The sequence below is a fragment of the Scyliorhinus canicula genome, chromosome 10 (assembly GCF_902713615.1).
Source record: "Scyliorhinus canicula chromosome 10, sScyCan1.1, whole genome shotgun sequence".
Lineage (NCBI taxonomy): Eukaryota > Metazoa > Chordata > Chondrichthyes > Carcharhiniformes > Scyliorhinidae > Scyliorhinus > Scyliorhinus canicula.
The window spans coordinates 86,047,718-86,072,854 of record NC_052155.1 but is presented as its reverse complement, the minus strand read 5'-3'; the positions used below and the strand labels follow the sequence as shown (position 1 = coordinate 86,072,854).

The following is a 25,137-nucleotide window of genomic DNA, read 5'->3' as shown; positions in this document are numbered from 1 at the left end:
CTCCCAGACCCGCCACTACCACGGAGCTGGTGGAGTACCGTGCCGGCGGGAACAGCAGAGGCGCCGTTACCAATGCCCCCAAACTAGTGTCCTTGCATGATGCCGCCTCTACTTGCTCCCACACCAACCCCCCACTAAACCACCCACTTCCAATCATGGCTATATTCGCCGCCAAATAATAATTACTAAAGTTCGCCAGCGCGCCCTCCACTCGACTGCCCTCCAGCATCCCCTTTTTTACTCACGGGTCTTACCCGCCCTTACAAAGCCAGAGATCACCTTATTAACCCGTTTAAAGAAGGACTGTGGAATAAAGATGAGGAGACACTGAAACACAAACAAGAATCTTGTGAGGACCATCATTTTCACTGTCTTTACCTCCAAGCCAGTGATAACGGGAGCATGTCCCACCTTCGGAAATCTTCCTTCATTTGGTCTACTAGTCGGGCCAGATTTAACTTGTGTAGCCGTTCTCATTCCCGCTAAGCCTTGATGCCTATGTACCGAAAGTTTCCCCCTACCACTCTAAACAGCAGCTACCCCAATCACCTCTCCTGCCCCCTTGCCTGGATCGCGAACATCTCACTTTTCCCCATGTTCAATTTATAACCCGAAAACCGGCCAAATTCCCCCAGAATCCTCATAATTTCTTCCATCCCTTCTAGTGGGTCCGAAACAAAAAGGAGCAGGTCACCTGCGTATAGCGAGACTCTGTGTTCCACCCCTCCCCGGACCAGCCCGTTCCAGCCCCTTGAGGCTCTCAATGTAATTGCCAGCGGTTCCATGGCCAACGCAAACAGCAACGGAGAGAGGGAACATCCCTGCCTCGTTCCCCGGTGCAGCCTGAAATATCCCAATGTTAACCTGTTCGTCTGTACACTCGCCACGGGAGCCTGATACAGCAGTCTAACCCAGTCGATGAAACCCCATCCAAATCCAAACCGCCCCAGTACCTCGCACAGATAAGCCAATTCCACCCGTTCAAACGCCTTCTATGCGTCCATTGCGACCACTACCTCTACGTCCCTACCCTCTGGGGGCATCATAATCACATTCAGCAACCTTCTTACTTTGGCCACTGTTATGGGAGCGGCGTTTTCAGAACCCCAAAATGTATCATGGAGTTCAATCAATCTCTCCCTTTAATGTATTGTTGCCTTTGAAGCACACGGCTTGGTCTCCAGGTGTGGTATTACAATTATGGGCACGTGGGTTTTTAAACACAAAACAATGTTTATTCCATGAATTCAACTTAACCTTTTTACATAAACATTGGATCCCTTAACACCCCTTACTTCAAAGATAACCCCGAAAATAATACAACACTAAATAATCTCTCAAAATGTTCCTTCAAACCTCCAAAAGACTTAACACCTTTAAACAGAAACACATCAGGTTAAAGACATGACTATTATGAGTTTAAATCACCCAAATGATTCAGAGATATTCTTTCCTGGCAGAGATCACAGCAGATCCAGCTTACTGTAAACACAGACACACCTAAGCTCTTTTCCTCAAAACTGAAACTAAAACTCCCTAAAAGCAGAAGTCAGTTCAGCTCAGCTCCCCCACCCTCTGACATCACTTCAGTAATATGAGCGGCTCCATTTCTTAAAGGTACATTGCTTAAACATCCATTTCTAAAAAGGTGCATTGCTTAAACATCCATTTCTTAAAGGTACTCTCACATGACATCTCCCCCCCAAGAAAAAAAACCCATCAACTTCAAGATGGTTTCATTTTTCACTTTTGCACTATCCACTAAGAAATGTACACAGTAAACATATTTTTCGTTCCACAAAAAAAACAATACCGCAAAGAGGCATAATAATAAAGTCCATCTTTCCCTTTCTTCTTCCTCCAACCGAAATCCTTCTCAATTGACAGTCTCTTTGAACAAGAAAGTCAATGCACGATCCATCCATTCCTCTACGTCTCAGCAATTCTCTTTAAAGTTAGATACTTCAGTTCAATCTGATCACAGAGCCCCTTGCGATTCTCCAATACAGGAGCATCGGTTACCACAGCTTTCAGGCAGTCACATGCCTGTTGAAAGTCCGCTGTCCATTGAAATTTTGACGTTTCTTTAGCAAGTCCATCAGTGGAGTAAACACGCCACAAAACCTTTGCACAAAGGTTCGATCAAATCCACTCATGCTAAGCAATCGCATTATTTCCCTACGTCTTGAGGGTATCGGAAACTCCTCAAGGAAAGTGATTTGGGCTTCTCCTCACTTTCGGCTAGGTTCATCACCAAACCCGCATCCTGAAGTCGATCAAAGAATTCCCTCAGATGTTTTAAATGTTCTTTCCACGTCTGGAAGTTGGAAATAAAAGCAGATTGTCCCACTTTCTCAATGCAATCCTTCAAACGTGGGATAGGATAAGAGTCCATTCTTGTAACTGCATTCACCTTTCTATAGTCCACACACAACCGTTGGGTACCGTCTGGTTTAGGTACCATCATTATGGGTGAGCTCCATTGGCTGCAACCCACTTCAATTATGCCATATTTCAGCATACTCTCAATCTCTCCGTTAACCTGTACCAATTTTAAAGGATTAAGTCTATATGGATGTTGTTTTATAGGAACAGCATTTCCCACATCGACATCATGTGTAGCCATTTTAATACTTCCCAATTTATCTCTACAAATTTGCCCATGTGATATCAATAACTCTTTCAGGTCAGTTCGTTTTTCCTCTGGAAGGTAACTTAACAATTCATCCCAATTTTTAAGAACATCCTCATTTTCCAATTTAATTTGAAGTATGTCAAATTCACAGTCATCTGGATTTGGTTTGTCACTTTGAGTTAGACTAATTAAAACTTCCTTTTTCTCTCCTTCCATTTCAAAGTACCTTTTAAGCATATTCACATGACACACTCTGTGAGTCTTCCTTCTATCTGGTGTTTTTACCACATAATTCACCTCACTTAATTTCCTTTCAATCTGATACGGTCCGCAAAACCTAGCTTCTAAAGGCTCACCTACCAATGGTAACAGTACTAAAAATTTATCCCCACTGACAAAACAACAAACTTTGGATTTCTTGTCCGCTACCCGTTTCATTACATTTTGTGCTACTTTTAAATGTTGTCTAGTCAACTCACCTGCTCTATTTAATCGTTCCCTAAAATTTGACACGTAATCCAATAGTGTAATTTCCAAATTATCACTCACTAATTTTTCCTCAATCAATTTAAGTGGTCCTCTTACCTCATGACCAGAAATTAGTTCAAAAGGACTAAATTTGGTTGACTCATTAGGTGCATCCCTAATTGCAAACAATACGAATGGAATTCCTTTATGTCAATCCTCTGGATAATCTTGACAATACGCCCTCAACATTGTCTTTACTGTCTGATGCCACCTTTCTAACGCTCCCTGCGATTCTGGATGATACGCAGTTGATTTAAATTGTTTTATTCCTAAGATATCCATAACTTCTTTGAATAACTTTGAAGTAAAATTTGATCCTTGATCCGAGTGAATTCTGTGGGTAGTCCATATCTAGTAAAGAATTTAAGTAACTCCCCCACAATCCTTTTAGCTGTAATATAACGTATTGGAATGGCCTCTGGAAACCTAGTAGACACATCCATTATAGTCAAAAGATATTGATTCCCACTTTTTGTTTTAGGAAGCGGTCCTACACAATCAATGAGGACCCTCGTACAAGGTTCCTCAAATGCTGGAAAGGGTATTAAGGGCGCTGGTTTTATCACTGCTTGAGGTTTCCCTATCACTTGACATGTGTGACATGATTGACAAAATTTAACTACATCTTTATGTAGTCCAGGCCAATAAAAATGTTTCTGGATTTTAGCTTGAGATTTCCTTATTCCCAAATGACCTCCCAGTGGTACCTCATGTGCAACTCCTTTCTATACCCTACCGGCAAGACTACTTGATGAACTTCTCCCCACTTTACATCCGCCTGCATATGTACAGGTCTCCATTTTCTCATCAAGACATCACTTTTACGGTAATAACACTCTGGTATACTCTCAGATTCCTCTTCCGTATATGCTTTCTAATATATCGTGTTATTTCTACATCTCTCTGTTATAACTCCGCCAATTTTCCTGAACTAAAAATATCCGCCTCATCCTCCACCTGTTCTTGTTCTTTTTCAACCAGCTGATCAAAAATCGTTTCTGATAATTGCACTTCAACTTCATCTTCACTCTTTGATTTCTCCTCTTGTCTTAACCTGTGACTTTGCGACCGGGTTACTACACAATCCGGAAAAATCCCAGGATATTCGTCCTTCAACACTTCAGTTGTGTGATTTTCCACTGGCTTATCAACCACAGTAGGCATCACTCCCACCTACGATCCAGCTACATGATTACCCAAGATAAACTGTATTCCTGGACAAGATAGTTGATCTATTACTCCTACTGCCACTTCACCACTCTTCACTGGACTTTCCAACCTTACCTTATATAATGGAACACTACTCCTCTCAACCTGAATTCCACATATCACCACCTTTTCTGGCAACGTTCTTCCCAAACTACATATTTCCTCATCTCTTACCATTACAGATTGACTAGCCCCGTATCTCTTAAAATTGTGACTTATTTACCTGCTCCTCCTGATACACATGAGTAAACTTTACCCACACAAGTAAATTCTTTAAAGACATCTGGCACCTTCTTAACAATTACTTCTTGAACAGGCTGTACTATCGTTTGCACCTTCTTCGCTTCTCTTGGGCTTTCCTTTACCACTCTAACAAATCCCACTGTTTTATCATGTTTTACTACATCAGCCTTCCCAGTGCTTTTCTTCAACCACCAACACTGTGACTTTACATGGCCTAGTTTATTACAGTGAAAATATTTGAAACTTTTCACCTCTTTTCCACCCTCCTGGATTTCTTTTTTAATCTGAGGTCCACTCTTTATTGTCTCCCATCAGATCAGATCAGATGGGGCTGGTTTAGCACACAGGGCTAAATCGCTGGCTTTTAAAGCAGACCAAGGCAGGCCAGCAGCACGGTTCAATTCCCGTACCAGCCTCCCCAAACAGGCGCCAGAATGTGGCAACTCGGGGCTTTTCACAGTAACTTCATTGAAGCCTACTCGTGACAATAGCGATTTTCATTTTCATTTTTCATTCATCACCTTTACCACTTGAGTATTTCTCATGTCCCCAGTTTCTATCCCTCACCGGCTGAAACTGATGTCGGAAACCAATCTTTGATTTCTGAACTAATTCATAATCATCTGCCATTTCTGCTGCTAATCTCGCAGTTTTAACCCTTTGTTCTTCCACACAAGTTCTCACTACATCCGGAATTGAATTTTTAAACTCCTCCAAAAGTATAATTTCTCTGAGAGCTTCATACATTTGGTCTATTTTCAAAGCCCTTATCCACCTATCAAAATTACTTTGTTTGAGCCTTTCAAACTCCATGTATGTTTGACCAAATTCTTTCCTTAAATTTCTAAACCTTTGTCTGTAAGCTTCAGGCACTAGCTCATATGCACTTAAGATGGATTTCTTCACCTCCTCATACATTCCAGATACCTCCTCCGGTCGTGATGCAAACACTTTACAAGCTCTATACCAGCTTTGTTTGAATCAGTAACACCCACATGTCCTGTGGTCATTTCATTTGTTTAGCTACCTTCTCAAATGAAATGATAAAGGCTTCCACTTCCTTCTCGTCAAACTTTGGCAATATTTGGACATATTTAAATAGATTCCCACCAAGCCTTCGACTACGACGCTCCTTCTCACTATCCTCATCACTATCATCTAACTGTACGTTTCCCTTTATGTCTACCAATTCGAACTGATTGTCATGTTTCATGGCCATTTTCTGAAGTTCAAACTCCCTCTCTTTATCTTTTTCCCTGATCTGTATCTCCCTTTTTCTTTTTGTTCTGCTAGGGCTATTCTTTCTTTTCTCCTTTCTTCTCTCTCCTTTTCTTTTTCCTCTCTCTCTCTCTCGTATTCAAGCCACTTTAATTCTCTCATGTTCCATTTGTTTAATTTGCAACTGAATTTTTACCATTTCCAATGAGTCAGACTCTATCTCAGGCAATTTTAAATGCTTAACCACAGCCATAATTACCTCATCTTTTCGCATTTTGTCAGGTAATGTTAACTGCAATGTTTTTGCCAAATCTATGTCTTTTCGTCTCTGTCCCTAACTGCGTGGGACATTCTCCACCCCCAAAAACTTTTGAGCCTCTGAAAGGGCCATTGTGTCAACACTCTCCCCACTTAAACTAACATACCACACCGGAAAAGCAACAATCCTTCACTGTCTTTAAGTTCACAAAAGCCAATACAATAGATAGACTTTTATCCCGGACGAGCCTCCAATTGTTATGGGAGCGGCGTTTTCAGAACCCCAAAATGTATCATGGAGTTCAACCAACCTCTCCCTTTAATGTATTGTTGCCTTTGAAGCACACGGCTTGGTCTCCAGGTGTGGTATTACAATTATGGACACGTGGGTTTTTAAACACAAAACAATGTTTATTCCATGAATTCAACTTAACCTTTTTACATAAACATTGGATCCCTTAACACCCCTTACTTCAAAGATAACCCCGAAAATAATACAACACTAAATAATCCCTCAAAATGTTCCTTCAAACCTCCAAATCCAAAAGACTTAACACCTTTAAACAGAAACACATCAGGTTAAAGACATGACTATTATGAGTTTAAATCACCCAAATGATTCAGAGATATTCTTTCCTGGCAGAGATCACAGCAGATCCAGCTTACTGCCAACCCAGACACACCCAAGCTCTTTTCCTCAAAACTGAAACTAAAACTCCCAAAAAGCAGAAGTGAGCTCGGCTCAGTTCCCCCCCCCCCCCCCCCCCCTCCCTCTGACATCACTTAAGTAATATGAGCTGCTCCATTTCTTAAAGGTACATTGCTTAAACATTCATTTCTTAAAGGTACTCTCACATGACAGCCACCAACTGCCTCCCCTTAACGAATCCCGTCTGGTCCTCACCAATCACATCCGGAACGCAGTCTTCAATCCTGGAGGACAAGATTTTGGCCAACAGTTTGGCATCTACAGTTAGTCGGGAGATCGGTCTGTCGGACCCGCATAGCTCCAGGTCCTTATCCCGCTTCAGGATCAATGAGATAGTGGCCTGTGACATCGTCGAGGGAAGCACCCCTCGCTCCCTTGCCTCATTAAATGTCCTCATCAGCATCGACCCCGGTAGCCCTGAGAACTTTTTACAAAACTCCATTGGGTACCCGTCCGGCCCCGGGGCTTTACCCGACAGCATTGCCTTCAGCCCTACTGCTGTTTCTTCCAACCCGATTGGGGCCCCCAGCCCTTCTACCAACCCTTCATCCACCCTCGGGAACCACATCCCCCCCTAAGAATTGCCTCATCCCCTCCAGCCCAGCTGGGGGTTCCGACTCATTCAGCCTGCTGTAAAACTCTTGAAACGCGGTATTAACTCCTGCTTAATCTCCGACCAGGTTCCCATCCCTGTTCCTTACTTTGCTGATCTCCCTGGCTGCCTCTCTCTTTCTGAGCTACTGCGCATGTATTCTGCTGGCCTTCTCTCCGTATTCATAAATCTCCCCCCTCGCCCTCCTCAGCTGCTCCACCACCTTCCCTGTAGTTAACAAGCCAAACTCCGCCTGTAGCCTCCGAGGTTCCCTTAAAAGAGACTCTGAAGTCTCCGGATAACTCCTGTCGACCTGTAGTATTTCCCTTATCAGTCGGTGCGTCTCTGCCCTGTATGCCTTCTCCCTGTGGGCCGGTATCGAGATGAGCTCCCCTCTAACCACCTTCAGCGCCTCCCAGACCATTGCAGCCAAGACTTCCCCTGTGTCGTTAACTTCTAGATAGTTCTGGATACATTTCCTCACCCGCCCACACACCTCATCCGCTAAAAGTCTGACATCCAATCTCCAGTGCGGGCATTGGCCACCCTCCTTGTTCACTTGTAGGTCAACCCAGTGCGGGGCATGATCCGAGATCATGATCGCTGAATACTCAGTGTCCACTACCCCTGTCAATAAAGCCTTTTTCAAGATTAAAAAGTCAATCCGGGAGTATACTTTATGCACGTGTAAGTAGAAGGAGAACTCCTTCACTCTCGGCCGCCTAAATCTCCATGGGTCCACCCCCCCCCCATCTGCTCCATAAACCCCCTCACCTCCTGTGCCATTGCTGGCACCCTGACTGTCCTTGAGCTCGACCAGTCTAGCCCTGCGTTGAAGTCTACCCCCCCCCACATGACCAATTTATGCGAATCCAGGTCCGGGATCTTCCCCAACATCCTCTTTATGAACTCCACATCATCCCAATTTGGCGCGTACACATTCACCGGCACCCCTTCCAGCTTCCCACTAACCGTGATGTAACGGCCTCCCACATTCGCAACTATTCTTCCCGCCTCGAATGACACTTGCTTGTTAATCAGGATCGCGACCCCTCTAATCTTTGAGTCCAGCCCCGAGTGAAAAACCTGTCTGACCCATCCCTTCCTTAATCTGATCTGGTCAGTTACTCTAAGGTGCGTCTCCTGCAACCTTGCCACGTCCGCCTTCAGTCCCCTCAAATGCGCGAACACGTGTGCCCTCTTAACCGGCCCATTTAGCCCTCTTACATTCCATGTGATCAGCCTGGTCGGGGGGCTTCTCACCACCCCCGTCCCCCGACCAGCCATCACCTTTCTTAGGCCAGTCTCCCGCTCGCGCCCCTCGCATCCTAAGGCCCGCCCCCAGGCAGCCTCCGTCCCCGACCTACCTTTTGTCCCCCAGCAACAGTCCCTCCCCCATCAGCAGAACAGTCTCCCCGTCCCCCCCTCAGCAACATCGCCATGCAAACCACTCCCTTCAACAAGCATAACATCTGCTCAACCCCACTGCGCTTCTGTGAGCTAGCTTGATGGCCCCCATCCATGGCGCCAGACATTTCCCCACCTATTGTTCCTTCCCCCTCTCCCCTCCGGTCGGACACACATATGCAAAATCAAGCAATCCCAACCCAATTGCCCAAAAGAAACACAAAGAAAATCAAAAAGAAGACCCAATATCTAAAATTCACACCTCCATCCCCCATCAGTGGAAATGCAAACTTCAACTCACACTGCTCTGCAGCAGGCCCCAAATCAATACAGAAGGCATTACAGATAATGTCCATAAACGTTTTTAACATGAATGCTGCAGCAAAGTTCAAACACCTCAGTCCGCTACCAGCCCTTTCCTTCTAGCGAAGTCCATCGCTTCCTCGGGCGACTCGAAGTAGAAATGTTGATCCTCATAAGTGACCCAAAGACGGGCCGGATACAGCACCCCAAACTTAACCTTCTTCTTGAAAAGTTGAACCCTGCTCTTCTCCTGGCCACGTCTGCGCTCAGGTCCTGATATATACGCAGGGTGCTGTTCTCCCACTTACAGCTCCGTGTCTGCCTGGCCCACCGTAGAATACACTCCTTGTCCAGGTACCTGTGGAATCTCACCACCATCAAGCTCGGGGGCTAGCGCTCTGTGAGCCCTGGCCACCTCCAAAGGGTTGGAGAACGTCCCATCCCCCAGTAACTTCTCGAACATGCCCGCTATGTATGCCCCTTCGGATCCCTCCGGGAGACCAACGATTCTCTAGTTCTGCCGGCGGGACCTATTCTCTAGATCCTTCACCTTCTCCTGGAGCCTTTTCTGTTGGTCTCTCAACATTCCCACCTCCAACTCCACTGCTGTTTGGTGTTCTTCTTGCTCAGTCAGTGCCTTCTCCATTTTTTGGATTGTCCGATCTTGAGCATCCAGTCTAAGCTCCAGCCGCGCAATCGATTCCTTAATCGGGTCCAAGCATTCCTGTTTCTGCTTGGCAAAGCCCACATGTATGAACTGCATCAGCTGCTCCGTGTCGACCGCTGGGTTGTCGAGCCCGGACTCCGGTCGTCCGCCGGGTCGTCGAGCCAGGACTCTGGTCGTCGAGCCAGGACTCCAGTCGTCCGCCATGCTTTCTCCCGCTGCAGCCTCAGCCCAAGCCTACTCTGTTCGCCTATTTCTTCCTTTGCGAGCACTCCTGGTCTGCCTCTCCATGCCCTGATGTAGGATTCCTCTTCACAATTGCATCCACCATCAATTTTCCGAATCAAATCCGACAAAAAATCAGGGAAAAAGGTCCAAAGGTCCAACCGGAGCGGGAGCCCCCAAATGTGCGACCTACTCCTTCATAGCCGCCACCCAAAGTCGATGAAAATAATTCTAATCTGGGCTAAACCAGTGAGAAAATCCTCAGGGCTCAAAAGTGACTCATTGGATAGCAGTTGGGAACTCACCGGCAGAGCCAAAAGGAAACTCCCAGCAAAACCCGCCACAATGACACTTAGAAACTTTTCTGTTAAATTGCATCCTGTATCTATGAGGAGAGTAAATTAGGGTTGACATTTCAAGTTGGTCATCTTTCACTTTGGGTTCTGACAAACGGTCATCATCCTGAAATTGACTTGGAAACTCTCACTCTAAGGAATTAGCCTAATAAATCACCGCAATCCAATGTTTAAAGAGAACCAATTAAGATGTTAAAGCACATTGTACGCTGCTACATTGTATGCATAGTTCTCTGTATGGATCGGCGCTACCAATCACAATAGTGGAGGCTAAATGGTTCACAATGCCAAGGAAATGCACCTCGCTAAGGCCAGGAAAATTATAATGATAAGGGTATAGGCTGAAGAATGGGAAAATTGTGCGCCTTGTGTGTAAATAAATATGGAATTAAGATGACCAAAATCCCACAATTTAAATATTCAGCTATAATATTTAATTTGTACAAATGTTTGGTTAAACTCTAAATGCACTGGACACTCGTCCATCTTGAGAACTTAGTTTTAAATCCAGCCCAATAACAAAGGAAAGAATGGGGCTGGGCTGAGACCCAAGTCAAACAATGAAACAAAAGTTTTTTAAAATAAATTTAGAGTACCCAATTTTTAATTTATTTTTTTTCCAATTAAGAGAAATTTAGTGTGGCCAATCCACCTAACCCGCACATCTTTGGGTTGTGGGGGTGAAACCCACACAGACATGGGGAGAATGTGCAAACTCCACACGGACAGTGATCCAGGGCCGGGATTCGAACCCAGGTCTATTTGTTATTGTTGATTTAAAGAGGCTGGCAGTCAATCCAGTTCCAAAGGACAAGAATCAAATATGGAACTACCCCAATTCAGTGCATAACAGGAAACTAGAAACCAGGGTCTAGAAAAAGGCTGTTGTGGAAAATGGTTATTGATCATGTTAGTCCAGTGTTGGGTGTACACTATGGTAGAAGGAGCTTTCCTCTGCAACTGACTGGGTTATATTCATTCTGGGGTGCTTGGTGGCATCTGAAGTGTTTCATTTCCTGTCTCTTAATATCTTTTATCGTGATGAAGCAAAATTGCAAAAATGCATGAAGCTCACCTGATCAGCTGAATGATGCTTTTGTCTTGAACCAATAAGGTTAAATTTCACAGCTAAAGACATTGGAGCTTTCCTGAACACCATTGGTTTTCCTGGACAGCAATAATTAGCTTTTGTTACAGCAATCTTTTTTGAATGTACCTTCTGACTAAAGTAAGTGCACAAAATAACAGGAATTTCTTCATCCTGGATATCAATTTTTTGCCTGCAAGAAACAAGTTTGAAAAATTATACTATTAAGTCAAACTGATTTTATTACTTTGTCAATAAATGTACTGCTTAAAATGATGACATGAATCAAGTATCAATTCTGCCAGATTTAATTATCGAACTATTAACATGTTGAAGAAGAAAATAACATTGGACAAAGAGAACCAAACTGTAAGTCAGACATTTGAAAAATAACCCTAAAAATGCTGTTATCCATGTCAACAAATGTTATCAGGGTGTTCTGATGAAAAATGCATTTGCGTGCCACTCAGATGAGTTAGTGGAAATCTTGAAATATTAAGAAACAATAGCATATCATAAAGGAGGAGTTTAGATTCATTCTGTCTGGATAAACGATGATGGATCTAAATTTTATAGTGAGCTTGCAATAGAAGGCTTCATCTCCCAAAAAATCCCTATGAGTTCCACAATTTGAACTACAGGCACTGTCTGGGAGATTTCAAATAAAGAGGAGACTCAGTTATTACTGGGACAGTTTTTCTCATCATTTGAAGCTACAATTCCCCTCTGGCCCATGATTTGATGCTTGCACTATTCTGCACCACTCCAAGCCTAGGCTTTCCTTCCTTCACCACCTCAAAACACCATTCCCTGCTTCTTACTCATTTTCACGAATTAATTTCCCTCCCCCGTTCACTGCCTACCATTTCTCTTCCCCATTCACAGCTATCATTTCCCTCAAAGGTTTGGCAGAGCTTCCAGACGGTATGTGCATCCTGGCAAGGAGAGTGGAGGAGTCTATCTAGGTCATGAGTCATGGAGTCTCCTTTTTTTCTGAACACGTGATATTCTCCATCAAGGTCGAAGCAACTTTCATGAAGAAAGCCCAGCAGCATAATCAGGGGATTTGGGGTATATGTGCAAACCTGCAAGAACGTTGCATTGTCATTGATTTCAAGCAGGCAGTGCCAATGTGAGAGTGGATGAAGCACCTGGAGTTTCCACTAAATCCTCATTCGTCTGAAATAGGCAGGAAGGGCCAACTGAACTGGTTTAGAAGTATTTAAATTCTTTAACTAGATTGGGTATTGGTCCCTCAGTTCTGCTGATGTGAACATTCTGTATGTTTCTGTAACAACATAATTGTAGTTAGGATTGCCATTTGTCAGTGTACCATATATATGCGAGAGAGGAAGGAATGGACAATACAAACATTCACCAAATTCTTTTTAAATTAACAAGTTAGTCAGTGTGAAAGATCAAGGTGCAGTTTTCAGGACATCTCTAAAGTTGAAAAAGGTGAAAATAAGGTGGTGGATCAGGAAATATTGTTTCAGATGATGCTCTGGTTGGTTTAATAGTTCGGAGATCATAGGAGAAAATAAAGACAGAGAGGGAAGGAAATCAAGTTTTCTGATCTTGGAAGAAAATTAATCGGATTAGGTGACTCGACAGTAAATCAATGACCCCACCTGGAGAAGGCAGAACAATGAGCCCACCTGGAGAAGGGAGATGTTTAAGGGGAGCAAGAAAGGAACATTTGAAGGGCCAATGACCATAATTATACCAATAAAAGAGGTGAGTAGGCGGAGGAAAGAGAGAGAAAGAAAATTGTACGTATATTAAGTGCTCAGAAGCGAAAAATGGATCACCTGCCGGACATCAGACTAAAATGCCTGGAGCAAGCTCCTGTACAGGATATACGACTTGAATATTGCCATCATTATCAAATCATTGAAATTCTGTAGCTGGACTTTACAGGAGGTGAAAATATTCCGACTGATAATTTTACTAAAAAAGTTGTCATGACTACAAAATGGAGGAGATTGTAGCAGACATGAAGCTGCATTGTATTATGTAAGTGATAAGATTCTCATTGGCCAATAAAGCCAAAGAAAACTCAATTTGTGAGGATTTACCTATATGACTGCAAGAAGCCTCAATTGCTAAAGGTTTGCAATTTGAACTTACCATGGAATTTTGATTAAATGCTATAAAAATGTACATTATTTGTGGTTGAGGTCATCACTGATATGAATGAGGAATGGAGCAAGTGAGAGGGAAGAGTCCTGAGGAATCCCAAAGCTAATTGAGAACTTCTCAGTCATGCTTGAGTTTCAGCATAGATTGAGCAAGTCAACTAAAAAGCAATTGTTTAAAAATAAATTTAGAGTACCCAATTTTTTTTTTTCCCCATTAAGGGGCAATTTAGCGTGGCCAATACACCTAACCTGCACATCTTTGGGTTGTGGGGGTGAAACCCAAGCAGACATGGGGAGAATGTGCAAACTCCACACGGACAGTGCCCCAGGGCCAGGATTCGAACCCAGGTCCTCAGCGCCGCAGTCCCAGTGCTAACCACTATGCCGCATGCCGCCCCCTAAACATCAATTAAAATAAATTGTGCAGTATCACATCCTGCCAAATACTTCAGAGATATCCAAGACAAATTATTTCCCAAAATTGTTCACGGGGTGTTCTAATGCAAACATCACCATGAGGGCACAATTTGCAGAGACAAATAACAAAGAACCTGGGTATCAGAAATTTAAGTTCAGAGGAAAGGTGAAGGAACTAGAGCTTGCTTTCTTGGAGAATAAGCTTTGAAGTGGTTGATTATACTACAAGACAGTCCAAACCCTACTTTATAGTATGAAGATGATTCAGAATTTAACAAATTTAACCCGCTAGCATATGATCAATCGACTTTAATACAATTGCAGAGTGCAGTAGATCTTTCACTTCTATTCTGTAACTTGAGATCTGTATTTTGCAATGTATTGTAATTATTTGCATGCTAAAATGATCATAATTGTACAATCCTTCTATTAAGATGAGTTGTTTTATTTGTATTGTCATCATAATTCTGCACCTACTATTTGTATTGTCATCATAATTCTGCACCTACTGCCATGATGATTTTTCAAAATACCAATTATCTATGACATGACCTGCTATATCTAAGTGTGACTGCTTCAGTGATTTGGAGGTCAAAGATACCAACAGAATTGTATGCAATAAACTGACGTCAGAATAGCTCAACTCTACCGAATGCCATAATCTAGTGTTCAACATTCCCGGAAGCTTTATTTAGACAGAACCAAAACCTCATCTACTTGCTCAAATGACTCCGTGGCAGTTTTAAGGAAGAGTAAGGAAGTTTTCTAAGTGTCCTTACCAATATTTATCCCTCAATCAATACGACGGAAATAAATAACTAGTATTACAGTCTCTGGTTTTGTGCTACCACATCTACCTAAAGAAGGAAATCTTAAAAAAAAGACAAATACAGAAGATAATGTTACCACATGACTTCATTAACTAATAAAAGATTAAGTGAGAATGAAAAAGTAGCCCCGAAAAACAAAAAAAGTAGATCCTGAAAATCAAAATGCAGTCCTTGAAAAGAATAAATTAGCCCTGACCTGTAGTATTTCTTTATTTTAAAATCATACAAAAAATTCTATATGGTTTGTAGTGATCTTTCAATTTAAGTTGACTGAACGTGGTGCCATAACAACATTGCCGTGGGCAGCAGTACACCAGACTAATAAATGAGAATCTGAACTTGTACTTGGATTTTGATAAAGAAAAATTATGTGCAAAACCGATCAATGTTTGACCATCGTGTGGAGAACAACTAGCTGTTATTCCATTTTTTTATTTATTTAAAGTACCCAATTTTTTTTTAAAGGGCAATTTAGCATGGCCAATCCATCTACCCTGCACATATTTTGGGTTGTGGGTTAAGAGACCCACGCAGTTAAGGGGAGAAGGTGCCTCTCCATGCCCTGATGTAGGATTCCTCTTCACAAAGACAGTGACCCAAGTCTGGGATCGGACCCGGGTCCTCAGAGCTGTGAGACAGCAGTGCTAACCACTGCGCCACCGTGCTGCCCGATCTTCCATTTAATGTACAAAAATCGTAGAACATATTTTTATGGAACACCTCCCCATTCTCAATTTTAATTGCTTTCAGATTCTCTCAACCAGGCTGTAATTTACCCAAAATAACTCCTGAATTGCTTTTCACTATGGGAGTGGAACCATTTCCAGGACCAGAAACTAGTCCTGGGAGGAAACAGTCTTGGCCCAGGTTTCACAGGGGCACCCCCGTAATTAGTATGGAGAGTGGTTTGGTGGTCAATTAGTGGCCAGAAAGGGAATGGAAATGGGACTACTCAACTGCAGTGGATTTAAACAAACCATAGCAGCTTGCTTGAGTGCTGTTACTTCAGATTGTAAGAACAGGAAAGAATGGAATTCAAAAGAAAATTGTTCATGGGATGTAGGAGTTACTGGCTGAGCTAGCATTTATTGCCCATCCCGAATTGCCCTTGCACTGAGTGGCTTGCAAGGCCACTTCAGAGAGCATTTAAGAGTAAACCACATTGCTGTGGGTCTGGAGTCACATGTAGGTCTTCCCCTAAAGGGAGGAACTAGATGTTTTTTTTTTACAACAATCGACAATGTTGATCTTTTCTCTACACCTTGCTATAACTGTAACATTATATTCTGCAGTCTCTCCTTCCTTCCCTATGTACGGTATGCATTGTTTGTACAGCATGCAAGAAACAATACTTTTCACTGTATACTAATACCTGTGACAATAATAAATCAAGTCAAATCAATGTTTTCATGTTCATCATTAGACCTTTTTTTAAGCTGAATTCAAATTTCACTATCTGCTGTGGTGGGATTTCAAACTGGGTCCCCAGAGAATACCCTGGGTCTCTGGATTACTAGTCCAGTGACACTACCACTACACCACTGCCATTCCCTAAAGTTCAAGACCATCACAGAACAACCAGAGGCCTGGAACCCATTTGATTTTCTGATGCAGTCCTGGAGTTTTTCCTAGAGGTAGTGAGGGAGACCAGGAAGGTCCTCTTCCCAGAGGATGGCAGCAAAAGGCCATGCACCAAGACTAAGACTCTAACCCAGTCTTAGAGGGTTCTAAGACTGTTCAGAACCCTCCAGAACAGGGTTCTGAAGCAATATGGTCTGCAGTTGAATTCGGTGTCAGAAGAAATGCAAGAAATTGATACTTCTGGCAAGGTGAATGCAATACCAACATTCTGGACAGGCCTCCGCCAGCTGAGGAACCTCAGGGCACTCTGAACATGGGAGTTTAGAAACGTTCAGAGCTGCTGAGGACATGTCATTATTGATACATGCAGCTTTTAAAGTTTGAAGCAGCTGGCATTGGTCAGAGAACAGTGCCGTACCGTGCTCTCCATTCATCTGGTAGGAGAAACATCCTTATAATGCCTGGTGGAGCGGGCCTTCAAGTGCTCACATTCACGGAGGACAGTGATAGAAATAGCTGGTATTGCAGGCCACAAGGAAGTGTGTCAGGGCAAGACGAATGCTTATGGTGGAGATGGTGATTACGGAGTGCAATGAACCCATTAATGGGGAGCCTTGCATTCTATCCGGTCTGACAGTATACTGTGCACAGTCATATTGGGAAGCCTCAGCACTACAAATGCTTCCTCCCACCAAGGATATCTCTCATGATCTATTCTGGTGTCTCCTGTAGTTTCAGACATCAATCATGTACGGCTCTAGTACGACCGCATTTGGAGTATTGCGTACAGTTCTGGTCGCCTCATTATAGGAAGGACGTGGAAGCTTTGGAACGGGTGCAGAGGAGATTTACCAGGATGTTGCCTGGTATGGAGGGAAAATCTTATGAGGAAAGGCTGATGGACTTGAGGTTGTTTTCGTCAGAGATAAGAAGGTTAAGAGGTGACCTAATAGAGGCATACAAAATGATCAGAGGGTTAGATAGGGTGGACAGCGAGAGCCTTCTCCCGCGGATGGAGGTGGCTATCACGAGGGGACATAGCCTTAAATTGAGGGGTAATAGATATAGGACAGAGGTCAGAGGTGGGTTTTTTACGCAAAGAGCGGTGAGGCCGTGGAATGCCCTACCTGCAACAGTAGTGAACTCGCCAACATTGAGGGCATTTAAAAGTTTATTGGATAAGCATATGGATGATAAGGGCATAGTGTAGGTTAGATGGCCTTTAGTTTTTTTCCATGTCGGTGCAACATTGAGGGCCGAAGGGCCTGTACTGCGCTGTATCGTTCTATGTTCTATGTTCATAGAATCCTTGAATTCCTACAGTGCAGAAGGAGGCCATTCAGCCCATCCAGTCTGCACTGACTCTGAAAGATCACCACATGTAGGACCACCCCCCACCCCTTTATTCCCGTAACCTAACCTAATCTGCACATCTTTGAACACTAATGGGCAATTTAGCATTGCCATTCCACCTAACCTGCACATCTTTGGACTGTGGGAGGAAACCAGAGCACCTGGAGTTAAATGAGGTGACAGCATTGTGCAGAATACTGAGCACATCATTGCGGTGTCCTCCTCTTCTAACTGAACACCACCTTCTTTTCTGAGCACCCTGTAAATAATGACACGAAAACAGATGCCTAAGGCCCCTTTGGCTAACAGCAGGACAGGGAAATAAATATGATATAGTGAAGGAGCGCAGAGGTTTGTTAATGGTAACAAACTCTGGGTAGATATACATCCTTCATTGGCAGAAAAGTTTTACACATTCCAGGCTGTGTAAACAATGCAAGTGTCAACACAGTCAACTATAAATTAATTGCATAGCATGCAGTTCCATATGGGTCAGAGGGACTTAGTTGAAACATACCTGAATCAGATTATCCCTGAGATTACAAGCATTCCGTCGTGCCCTTGCGCCTCGATGCTGGATCCCGACACCTCACTGTGCTGTTCAAACATCTCAGTATTCTGCAACACTCTCCTTGTCTCTCTTCCTCATTCTGCTCAAACCGCCATTTAAATGTGTCATCCCAGGGCCTCACCATTCTTACCTCCCTGGAGGTCCATGGGTTATGGACAGTGCAGCAGACCACTGCAATTTGAAAGACCGCTGCATGTGCATTGCAGGATGCCATCTGACTGGTCCAGAGACCAGAACAACACCTTCAAAAACCCAGTGGGCTATTCAATCAATCTCCTGATGAGCAGATGGTTTCGGAAGAAAAAAGATATCAAAGGCCATAGCTATTTTAATCACGACCGGCAAGGCATGGGAATTAGTGCTCTGAGGGATGAGATCTTCTGAGACGAGGGCACAGATGACTTTGGCCACCTGCCTAGAGGGTCACAGTTTCCTGTGGTAATGGTTATTGGTATTCTCAGGGTAGCTTCATTTTCTTTGGTAGATCCTACGCTCAGTGTATGTTTCCCATTGCTTTTCCGCCCCATGCCTCTTTCCTTGCCTTCCTCATACTCAGGGCTCTAAATTCCTGCAGAAAGGAAAGTGTTGTTCCTCATCACCTCTGAGCCCAAAGTCTGAAAGTCATGCCCCCAATATTAGCTGAAGCCTTCCATGTGCTTAGGTGGCGGCCCCAAATTTTCTTGGTAGCCTTGCTCTCCTCTTCTGCCCTGGCACTGCCCAAGCACTTACTGACCACTCTCTTTGCTAACTACACTGGGCAGATGGCACCTGTCTCCAAACTGATAATAATAACCTTTTATTGTCACAAGTATGAAGTTACTGTGAAAAGACCCTAGTCGCCACATTCCGGCGCCTTTTCGGGTAAGCTGGTACGGGAATTGAACCCGTGCTGCTGGCCTTGTTCTGCATTACAAACCAGCTGTCTAGCCCACTGAGCTAAACCAGCTACGATGTACCCCATCTGCATCATTCACCCCTTTATGGGGCCCAGCTAATTCTTTGGAGCGGCCAACACAATGTATGTCAGCCTTTATTCAGCAGGTGTGTCGAAGACAGTGAGTGTGAAAATCAGAACATACCTCTTAACAAGCTATCAATTAGCTGTTTAATCATCTTAATTGACCTTGATAAAGTGTCGGGTAGAATTGGGGTGCTTCCCTCCACCGCTCAGGTGAAATTGGCTGGCGCCAAGAATGGCATTGAGAAACCAGTACATTGGTCGGTGCCAGTATTTACAACCTCTGTGCGCCTCCAATTTCATCCCCAACAGGACTCAAAAATTCAGCCTTGTATGCTTTCATTTTAGTAGGATGGAATGAAGAGGAGGAAGAGGCAGAACTATGCACTCCCAACAATACTGCCGTTAGGTCAGCTCACCTAATATTCCCCACAACTCTGTGAGGTATATGTCATTTGGAAATTGTTAGAATCCGTTTTTAAGGAAGCAATAACAGGATATTTGGAAAGTCAAAACGTAATCCATCAGAGTCAGCATGGTTTTATGAAGGGTAAAATTATGTTTGACTAATTTCTTTGAATTTTCTTTGAAGATGTAACAAGACAAATGGCAGAGAGTCAGGATAAATGGGTCCTTTTCAGGTTGACAAGGTGTAACTTGTGTGGTGCCAAAGGGTTTGGTCCTTGGGCTCCAACTATTTACAATATATGAATTATTGTAACTGAATTAATCTAATTGTACATTATGTAGTTGCATGGCACCTACACCTTCCATCTGGATGAAATTAATCATTTTTACCTGTTAGCACATTAACCGGATAATCAAATTTTAAGCATATTCACCCTATTTAAAAATACTTTGGACTTTTATTAAATATAGGTTTTCAACCCAAAATAATAGGTGTGTGGTTGGGGAGGGAGAAAGCTTTCATTTTTTTAAGCCACTAGCTTGAGCCATCAGTCTAACATCTGCTGGATGATAGCTTCACCAAGTTGATTTTTTAATAGCATTTATTATGACCTTATTAAATATTGAATGGTTAAAACTATAATCTATGTTCCATCTTGCAGCTGCCGTTTCACTTTCTTGTAAATATATATTAATGACTTGGATGCAAGGACAGAAGGCCACATTTGCAGATGGCACTAAAAAAGGTGGGACAGTAAGTTGCAATGAGGAAATAAGAAATCTACAAATGGATATAGATAGGTTAGAGGAGCGGGACAAAATTTGGCAGACGGGAGTTTAACGTGGATAAGTGTGAGGTTATCCATTTGGTCAGAAAAATGGAAAGGCACCTTTTTTATCGAATAGGAGAGAAACTTCAGAATGCTTTGGTGCAGAGAGATCTGGGTGGCCTTGTGCATGAATCTCAGAAAACTAGTATGCAAGTACAACAGGCAGTAAGGAAGGCAAATGGAATTTTGGCCTTTATAACGAAAGGAATGTAAAAGTAGGGAAGGGTTACTGCAACTATGTAAGGCATTGGTGAGACCCTACCTGGAGTACTGTTTACAGTTTTGGTCCCCTTATTTGAGGAGGGATGTAGTTGCATTCGAGGAAGTTCAGAGGAGGTTCACTAGATTGATTCCAGAGATGAGGGGTTTGTCTTATGAAAAGAGATTCAGCAGTTTAGACCAATTCTCTCTAGAGTTTAGAAGAATGAGAGGAGATCTAATTGAGGTATACAAGATGATAAACGGTATAGACAAAATAAACAAAAATGTGATGTTTTCTCTTGTGGGGCAATCTAGAACAACGTCATATTTTTAGGCTAAGGCTTGCAGATTTAAAACAGAGATGAGGATAAATTATTTCTATCAAATGGTCGTGAATCAGAGAGCAATGGATGCTGGGACATGGAGTACATTTAAGGAGATAGACAGATTTTTAATCGGTAATGTGTTGAAGGATTATGAAGAGTGGGTCGGGAAGTGGAGTTGAGACCAAGATCTGATCAGTCATGATTGTATTAAAGCTCGAGGGGCTGAACTGCCTACTCGTGCTCCTCGTTCTTATTCTCTTCTTATACATTATAATATAAATTCAATACAGAGTGCCGGAGGAAGGGCATCTAAAGTGATTCCTATATTTAAAAAGCGAGATAGAAAATTTACAGAGAACTATAGGCCAGTTAGCTTAACATTGGTGGCAGGAAAGATAATGGGATTCGTACTCAACGATGCCAAATACAATCTAGTCATGGAAACAATAGTTTCAGTAGTCAACATGGATTTCAAAAGGAAGGTCAGCCTTCTCCAAATCTATTGAATTTTTTAAAGAAAGGGTAAATAGGATGAATTTAGTAATGGTAATATATTGATTCCAAAAACTTCTGAATAGGTATTGCATAATAAACTCATGATTAAGTTCATACATGTGGCATTAGGGGAACGAATAGCAGAATCACAAATAAATAATAAATCCAATAGAGAACTCAGGATAAACTTCTACGTCCAGTGTGGTTAGAATGTGGAACTCACGACCGCAAGTAGTTGAAACAAATATACTAGATGTGTTCAAGGGGTAGCTAGATTAACACATGAGGGAGAACAGAAAGACTCGTAAATGGAGTGAGATGGAGTGGTGTAAGTTGAGGATTTTCTGAAGCATTAACACTGGTAAGTACTTTGTGGGCTGAGTGATCTAATACTGTGCTGTAAATATTATGAAGGAGGTCTTGTGGCACAGTGGATAGCGTTGCTGCCTCAGAGCCAGAGTTCTGGGTTCAACACTCAAGAAGCCATCCAGGATATAGCAGCCTACTTGATTGCTCCTCCTTCCATAAACATTTAAACCCTCCACCACCGATGAATAGTGGCAGCCATGTGTACCATCTACAAGATGTGCTGCAGGAACTCACCAAGGTTCCTTGGGCAGCACTTTCCAAACCCATGACCAGTACCATCCAGAAGGACAAGAGCAGCAGTTACCTGGTCATTCACCAAACTGACTTGGAAATATATCGCCGTTCTTTCACTGTTGCAGAGGCAAAATCCAGGAACTCCTGTCCTAACAGCATAATGGGTGTACCTACACCTCAGGGACTGCAGCGGTTCAAGAAAGCAACTTACCACTAGGCAGCTAGGGATAGGCAATAATTGTTGGCCTAACCAGTGACGCCCACATCCTGTCAATTAATTTTTTAAAAATCCAACTGCATGACATGATGGCCAAGGTGGCAAACATACTGGGCATGATTCTCAGGCCTTGTTACGCTCTCGCTCAAGTGAAACAGGGCCGGTGAATAGCGGGAGAGGCCAAAAACGAGAACCGCGAGGCGTCAAACAGTTTGCGATGCAACCGGCAGGCTCCTTTAGGTGAAATTGGGATCTCGTTGCAGCGTGGTGAAAAACCAATTACCACCACTTAAGCCCCATTTCCATATAATTAACGAGAGTCATCCCATATCCAACAGCCTCCTGTCATTCATCTACCTCCCCAGCAAGTGGCCACGCTGGCACTGATTAATACTACTTTTTAAACATGTGAACCTGGGGGAAGGGCATCTGTGGGGAGCTGAGGAGGCAAAGAGCCAGGGGGTGCTGGGTTTGCTGCCCCTGTGCTTGGGGGGTGGGGGGGGGGGGGGGGGGGGGCGGAGGACCCTCCGCAGGGGTGAGCCACCATGGGAAGGTGAGGGGGAGGCATTGGGAGGCCAAACGGGGGGTAAAAGCTCACGGCAACACCATGCCCAAGTGATTTGAAAAAAATGAAAAATGAAAATCGCTTATTGTCACGAGTAGGCTTCAATGAAGTTACTGTGAAAAGCCCCTATTGCCACATTCCGGCGCCTGTCCGGGAAGGCTGGTCCGGGAATCGAACCGTGCTGCTGGCCTGTTGGTCTGCTTTAAAAGCCAGCGATTTAGCCCAGTGAGCTAAACCAGCCCCTATTTGTGTGTGTGGGCTGGCCATGTAGCATGTGGCCGTCATTGCCAACACTAGCAGAAACCAACATCCGAACACCCAGGGGATGGGACACAGCTCCGGGGACATGTCAACGGCCAGAGGGTGGGTGAGTGTCACAGGGTGGGGACCATCACCCGGTCCAGGTTACATTATGAGCTGGAGTGCGGGGTACAGAGTTTGGGGTCCATTGAGAGGGGGCCTGCTGTGGCCAAGTGTGCGTGGGCAGGGTGTTCCGGGTGGAGGGGGGAATCATTGATGGAATGGAGAGTCCTGACGTGGGAGCCACCGCTGTCTGTCAGTCTAACAACCTCTCACAATTCCTTCCAGGTATTTAATGCAAGGATATTGGCCGCAGAAGTTGCCCTCGTGGTGCTGCTGCTAGGCCGGGCAGCCAGATGCCGGAGACGGCGGCCCATTTGCCGGACACCGCCCCACACCCTGAGCACCTGCCTGCCCATCAGGCCAGGGAGGGACCCAGAGGGGGAGTCCCACGACAGCCAAGGGTGTACAGGCATCGCTGGTCATTCGAGGAGATGACCAACAGCACATGCCGCAGGAGGCTCCGCTTCAACAAGACAGTGCGACACCTGTATCAGGTCCTCTTGGACATGGCACCACATGAAGGAGGAGGGCACCTGCTCGCTGTGGCCGTCAAGGTCATCGTAGCCCTGAACTTTTACGTCTCATCTGTGTGGCATCTTGCAGGTCACAGCTCACGGGTGCATCCGACAATTCACGGATGCCTTCTCTGCCCAAGCCTATCAAGATGCCCGGGTAGCAGGTTCCTCCACCATCACCGGGATGCCCCAGGTCCAGGGGGTCACAGATGTCACGCATGTTGCCCTGCACTCACTGGACCATCAGGGGTTGCCCTATGTTAACCAAAAGGGGTTCCACGCCCTCAAAATACAGCTCTTGTGTGAATACCAGATAAAGATAATGTACATGTGTGCACGCTTCCCGGGGAGTGTGCACGACAGCTGCATCCTGGGGCTGTTATTCATCCCGGTTTCTTCGAGGAGCACCACAGAATGGGCGGCAGGCTCTTGGGGGAATAGGGGTTATCCGCAGTGGACTGGCTGATGATGGCAGTACGAGGCCACTGACAGATGCAAAGAATAGGTACAACAACGCTTATGTGGCCACTGGGGCTGTGATTGAGCGGTGCATCGGACTGCTCAAGATGTGGTTCCGATGCCTCCGGTGATGGTCAAGGGATCACCTGCTTTATGGCTGTCTGCTGTGTCCTTCACAACCTCGCAGAGCAGCAGGGCGACGAGCTGGAGGTTGCTGATGAGGAACATGTGGCCACCTCCGAGGAGGAGGAGGAGATCGAGGATGATCAGGCAGCGCAGGGGCTGGAGGATGAGGCTGGGGAGGAACCCGAGGCCCAGACGGAGGCTGCAGGACAGGTGGTAGCAGCGAGGGTTTGGCAAGCCCGGAGGGCCAGGGAGGCCCTCATAATCTCCCGATTCACTTAGGGCGTGGCCTTGTCCGTCACCTCCCACTCCCATTTCCCACCCTCACAGGGTATTTGTCACGTCACTCCAAGGTGCTGGGATTGTGTCGGTATCATCAGTGGGTCACTGTTGAAGGCAGGGGGTTGATGATAACCCGCAGAGAGATGAGCACCAGTGCTCCTCAATCTATGCCACAGTTTGATCCCTGCCTGTCTGCTGAGTGCTCGCTCACACCCATCATCTCCACGCGGTGTGCCCAGGGACGGAGGGGATGTCTGGATAGATGGGCCAAGGGTTCGGAGGTCGGCTGCATTGTGGAAGAAAGTGACAGAGGCGTCATAATGGATGTGCTCAAGGGTGTTTAATGTGTAATACAATTCCCCATTTGCCCAATGGTGCCACCTCCCACCCTCCCAACCCCCACTCCCCCCCCTACATACCCCCTCACCTACATCCGTTCCCTCAACCCCAGTACCCTCTGATCCT

The 25,137-nt window shown here is 44.5% G+C and overlaps 1 protein-coding gene across 7 annotated transcripts in view; it reads right to left on the bottom strand.

Moving 5' to 3' along the window:
- Positions 1 to 25,137, bottom strand: part of spidr (scaffold protein involved in DNA repair) — a 417,755-nt gene that overhangs the window by 133,076 nt on the left and 259,542 nt on the right. For all 7 annotated transcript variants that reach the window (XM_038809295.1, XM_038809300.1, XM_038809296.1 and 4 more), the window contains one exon: positions 11,423 to 11,627. In XM_038809295.1, the coding sequence (XP_038665223.1) occupies positions 11,423 to 11,627 (205 nt within the window). The remainder of the gene's footprint in view (positions 1 to 11,422; positions 11,628 to 25,137) is intronic.